The sequence below is a fragment of the Brassica napus genome, chromosome C3 (genome assembly GCF_020379485.1).
Source record: "Brassica napus cultivar Da-Ae chromosome C3, Da-Ae, whole genome shotgun sequence".
NCBI classification, from domain to species: domain Eukaryota; kingdom Viridiplantae; phylum Streptophyta; class Magnoliopsida; order Brassicales; family Brassicaceae; genus Brassica; species Brassica napus.
This window is the reverse complement of record NC_063446.1, coordinates 67,314,227-67,320,459: the sequence shown is the minus strand read 5'-3', so window position 1 is coordinate 67,320,459 and position 6,233 is coordinate 67,314,227. Positions and strand designations below refer to the sequence as shown.

The window sequence follows — 6,233 nt, the reverse complement described above, 5'->3', positions numbered from 1 at the left end:
GACAACTTTTATATATGATTCATGGCTGAAAGTAAATACGCACATGCAAGGACAACAAATTTAATGCTACTTTTCTCTGCCATGGGTGCTCACAAGTGGGGCTGGTGAGTTTCCAAGAACAGTACATCATGCTCTTTACATTCATTTCTGTTCCTTCTAGCTTTGCAGTTGAATTATGGTCTCGGGGTGAATGTGATCATTAACGACATCACATGTATTTTTTTGTAGCTGAATGCATCCATCCTTGGAATTGTCAAGGCTCTATTTGAATCTTAGCGTGGGCTGCAGAAGGTAAATCAGTTTTACTAGACTGTCTTTTTTGAAGTTTTTGTTTCCACATTGAAGACTCCTGCTTATATAAGGAATAGTAAGTTTGCCCTATGTTGGAAAAAAATATAATATCATCTCTCATCTAATGGGCTCGAGTTGATATGGTGTACAAGGTAAATGACAGAGAATTGTACACTGGGGATTAGCCAATAAAATCGAGAATGAGGCGCAAAAATTGTTCTTAAGAGAGATATATCTAGAGGCTTTATTGGTCACAATGGAGAGGTAGAGGAGCTTGCGTGGGTTTTTTGATAAACAGAAAAAGTAATAGAGAGACAGATGAGTTTCATGGAATATTGGTGGTGAGAGGAAGATGAACCATAGAAAACGATGTGTAACAACCTGCTTATGAGTATATTAGTATAGATGATGCTGATGCTGACCGAAACTGGTCATTGACTTTGGCCATACATATAACCTCATCAAATAATTACTTTAAGTACATATAAGAGAATTTCTAGGGGGCAATTGTTGATGTTGTTGCAGGCGACCATGATTAATGACCAAATGATATTGCACCATGTCTAAGCATAGGCACGAAGCATATCTAAAGTTACTATTATAATTGGGCCTAACCATGTCACCAAGCGTAGGAGAGCACGAGGCGTATCTAGCCAATTTACCATCATAGTGGGGCCTGTGAAACAATCATGAAAAATGAAAACTAGTTTTTGACAGCAGAAGGTTACTTAGAAAGATTTTTTTTATAGTTATTATAATTTCAACTTATGGGTGTGATTATTTGGCTTTTTTACCAGAATGCGTGATTATTATGATTTTAACTTATGGAATAAAAAAGGAGAGTCTCATCATACCTTACTAATGGTACATAAGTTTTTTCCTGGATTCGTTTGCGAGTAGTTCATAGAGATTTCACAAATATATTTACATTTTGCTCTATATTTGGTTGGTGATATCTAATTAGACTAATTGGGTCACTTGACCAAAAAACCTTCTTCTCTTTTTGTTTGACGAGGCTTACAAAACACTTGCCAAAGACATGGATGAGAGGAGTTCAGAAAACAAAACTTAAGGATATAGAGAGGGGAGGTATCTAGAGAAGTTCATCTTTTGGCGTCTATTAAAAACTCAGAGAGGCCCACAAATGACCACATTGGTAAAATGTTAAGAGTAAGTTTCTTAGCAGGTATAATGACGTAGCTCTTTCATTCCAGTCGTTTCCTAATTTTATGTGTGCGACCTTTTAACTAAATACATGGAAAGCTGACAGACCAAACTACATAATGTTTAAGTTATATCTCCCTCAAGGTTTCCGGTGAGTTTATAAAATTTTACGCATTAATCTTAGAGAAATTCAGTGTTAACATAATTACATTGAAATAATCTAAGACCAGCAAGATTAGCCCTTAATTAAGCAATAACTACTAAGAATCTGAAAACTCAAAATGTTTATGATATAATTACCCTAATAATAAGTTTCACCACCCGTACCTACCTTGCTATATAGCAGTCCTCTTCTTGCATTGGTATCTTAGCCCATCTCAAACGTTACTTAAGATTACAAATACTGTCATATGTGTTAGCATTCGTTTAAATTATTTTAAAAAGTAAATAAATGAGAGAAACAAGAGGACAACATGGCAATATGTAATAAGTGTTAGTCCTGCTAAGCTTAATGGAATCGCTTACCTTTTTTCCTTAATGTTATACAGTTTGTAACTTTAAACTAAATTATGAATTTTTATTACGGTATAATATATATAGATGAAAAGAATGGAAGTTACTTGGAACCGGAAGTCAGTACTCAATAGGATGAGAAGATATTATGTATCAAACCTGAATCCTCTCTGTGTTGATCAGTGACCTAATGAGGTTTCACCATGTTACTAACTGCAGGACAACACGAGGCATATCTAGCCAACTTACCATCATAGTGGTGCTTGTGCAACACTGAAAAGCTGGATCCTGATACTCACTCATCAAGACGTCCAGTCTATTTGGGTCCAGTAACAACTCTGTTTAGCTACCCAAAAGAGAAAATGTACAGTTAAAATCAGTGGCTATAATTCAAAACTAAAAGAACAGACCGAAGAAAAATAACACGTATATGCATGTATAGAGAATTATCAGTACTGTCCCAAAAGAAAAAGTTTTGCTAAACTCGGACGGTTTTATTCTATTTTTTTTTGTTATGAACGTTAATATTTATAGGAGTTTCAAAAAAAAAAAGAACGTTAATATTTATATATTAATATGTTGGATTGTACAAAAGTCAAAGAGAATAAAAAATAAAGTGGGTCTATAACTGGTTTTTACGTGTGAGAGCTATCTTAGACGTTAGAAGCTTGAAGTGCTCTTTTGCATTTTCCTTCCACAGTGTTGTGAATGTCCAGGTCAATGTTACTAAAGATCGTGGTAGCGAACAAGACGTGATTGGAAAGAGGATTGTTTCTTTCTTTCCATATGTGAAAGATAATATTGCAAAAGTAAATTGTTATGACAAATATATATGTTACTGATGTGGTTAAGTAATAGAGATCAAATTTAATCGAAAATCAATACAAGAATAACTAAAAATAATTAATATATATAGTCTAAGATATAAAATATAAAACACACAATTCAAATTCTAAATTAGCCAGTTCAAAAAAAAAAATCAAATTATAAATTTAATTAATTTAAAATAAATAATCTGCGCGTAGCGCGGAGAAAAACTCTGAGAAAACTCTAGTTAATATAAAATGTGAATCTTAACATAACCTGGACTTCATAAAAGATTAAACTATTTTCATAGAAACACATCCTGGCATTTAATGCAACTGATACGAAATTAATCCCTGGTCATATATGTGTTGACATTATATAAGGAGATAGACTAGTTATATCCAAAGTGATCACAATACAGTTCATAGAAAATACAATTGGCTAACTTCGTGTAATCATATTGATAAATTTATAGCAACCAATACACTATTTCAACGCTTGTGACAGTTAAGGGACAACTATTTGCTCTGATTGCTACACATGTATCCATGTTGTTTCCTTAACTTCAATGATTTCTACGTTTATTCATACTTTCTCTCATTTCATAATCACATCATTAACAATGAGATGCTTCCTTTAAACAGGTAAATTAGTGACAACTAAACTAATAATCCTACTTCATCATGGCTAATGATTAGATGGCCACCGCAAGCTATCAAATTTGCATTATTTTTCGTCCTAGTCAATTCCACCTAACTATATTAGGTCCAAGAGAAAACAAACTAGACTTTTTTAATTCCTGTAATACGACAAATTTACTTTTAATTTTTTTCCACAATTATTTGAGTAACTTACTATATTGTTATTTGAAAATCGTTCTAAAAGACTTACAAAATCATAGCAGTTTTAATATCTTTTAATAATGTTATAATGCAACTTACCCCCTCCATTTCGTTAAGATACGTTTCATTAAGATAGACTTTTTAGAAAAAAAATTATTTCACAAAAATGTATTTTTGTGTTTTCTACGAAAAAATTGTAAACTTCAAAAAAATTAATTGACTTTATTGAATTATTATTGTTTAAAATTTATTGAAAATTGAAAATTACAGAAAACGATACATTTATTATGGTAGTTTAATGTGTTTTCTTAATATGTCCGAAAATATTAAAAAAGTCTATCTTTAGTATCATTTTGGCCATTATTATCTCGCAAATTAATATTTATTTTTTTATCATTTTGATAACCTATTCATCAAAATACCGTCTACATTTTTAACTCGGTGTTAGTTATACATTACATACCAACATGAACAAACAAACAAACAAAATTCAATTATCGAAAACACATCAACACAGAAAAATAAAATCAAAAGGAACAACAAATAAAATCACATAATCACACAACCGGAGGCGTTCTCGTCGCTAAACGCCGTGGTATAACGAACTTCAGTGGAGCTAGCACGTGCGAGCCGCGATACATGTGGATCATACTCGGTGTTCCTAACGTACCCAACCGGAGCTCTATTATCGTAGACACCGGACGCGTAAGGGTGAGCCACAACGTCGTAAGGAACAAAAGGGTAAAGCTCAGCTCTTTTACCGGTCCGGTGAATGATCCGAGCCACCACTCTGTTTGGCTCAACGTAACCAACCACAGTCACTTTCTGAGCATTGGCCTCGATGGTTACATCTCTCACTCCTTTCATTCTTTCTAAGGCTCTTCTCACTTTCCTCTCGCACCCTTCACAGTCTATCAAAACCCTCACATCCACCGTCTAATGTCCACCATAATATATTAAAAAGTTGTGGTTATGTAAAACGTAATTATATATATGGGTCGAGTTTGTTACCTGTAGACTTTTGTGTCTCTTGGAGCTACCATGGGAGGAGCAATCAAAGTATTCAGAGACGTGATCAAGAACACCCATTTTTTTCTTTGCTTTCTTGATTCTTCTTTTGGGTTGAGAGAAAACAAATAGATATAAACTTTGAAGTCTGGAGATAAATTCAATATGATTTTTTTTTCTGGCTGAGTGAACACAAAAATGAGTTTTAAATTTTGAAAATACGACCAACCAAACTATTTTTCTTTGTGCAACTCTATAAGTAGTTTTCGACCATACGTTTATATATGTCTATATGTGTTGGTATTTGGCATCAACTTTAGTGACTTGGGTATGAGTTTGACTACCGAACAATAAGAAAAGCCAATATAGCTATATATATAATTCTTGGTGTGCATTAATCTTCTTATAAAGAAGAGTTTAATCTATATAGGTCGCTTTTCTAATATATGCACCGCACCACCTAACAATAATTAATCTTGACAGACATATGAAACAGACATTTGCAGAATAATTCATGCTTGCTATTGATCGATATAAGGACTTCTTAAAATATTTTTGTACGCGATTATTTAAAAGCTGACTAAACTAAACAATTAGATAAATGATCATTAATTTGGGATTGGAAGTTGGAATCTTTTAAGATAGACTCGTGTTACGTAATGGTAAACCACTATTGACATGTTCATGCACACACGAAAATATGTCTCATTTCAGTGTCGTCTCTGGGCCCTTTTCAAAAAATTTTTAACACTATATTTAATGATATAATAAAGTAGTTTTAAAAGTTTATATCTCTATTTATATATATATGACGTATCTTTTAAATTTATAAGCTATAAATTTAATATTATATCTAAAATTTTGAAGTTTTAAACTATAATTATATATTTATTTTCAAAAAGTTCTAAATTTTTATATTTTTTAGTTTTGGGCTCTATTCGACCATTCCACGTGCTCATGCTATTAGACGGCCAAATGTTTCAACATCATTTTATATTTTATTTTCGAGAACTTAACATCATATTTGTTGTTATGGTTTTTGAATTGACCTCTTAAGAGAAATATTGATTTTGTAAGTTTCAAAAAAAAAGAAATATTGATTTTATTTTCCTACCTACTGCAGAATAAGACTTTATATAAAGTCTCATTTTTCATCTTTTTTTTTGTAATAATTTCTACGGTTACATTTCAATTTCTATAATTTCATACGTGTCGCGTTCACGTTAATTCTAATGATAGTTAATTACAGTGGTACCTTCAGTGAATCAAATATATCTAACTGCTATTATTAAAAATTCTATTTATTTATTTTTTTCCGTTTTTATTTAGGTTCCTTTTTCTTCATACTTTTTTTCAAATGGCCTTATAATTAAAAAAAACATTTATAAAATTTAAAAACAAACAAAAAAATAACATAAACTATGATATCGTCGCTTTAACCTGAGCTCATAAAAAAAAGAAGAAAAAAAGAAAACCATGATATCTTTAATAAATAAAACTATGACCTATTAAAGAGTTTAATAAAATATAACTAGATTCTTATGCAAGTTTGCATCCATATTGCGTCAATGGCAACTGTTGAGCAGCAGAGACAGTGTATTACATTTT

The 6,233-nt window shown here is 31.8% G+C and overlaps 1 protein-coding gene across 1 annotated transcript; it reads right to left on the bottom strand.

Moving 5' to 3' along the window:
* Nucleotides 1–3,980: 3,980 nt before the first annotated feature.
* Nucleotides 3,981–4,993, bottom strand: LOC106421778 (heavy metal-associated isoprenylated plant protein 25). Its single transcript, XM_013862597.3, has 2 exons — nt 4,629–4,993; nt 3,981–4,553 (listed from the first exon to the last, which is right to left on the bottom strand). Exons 1-2 carry the CDS (start codon nt 4,704–4,706, stop codon nt 4,167–4,169), a joined length of 465 nt encoding a protein of 154 aa, XP_013718051.1. The 5' UTR covers nt 4,707–4,993; the 3' UTR covers nt 3,981–4,166.
* Nucleotides 4,994–6,233: the final 1,240 nt, after the last annotated feature.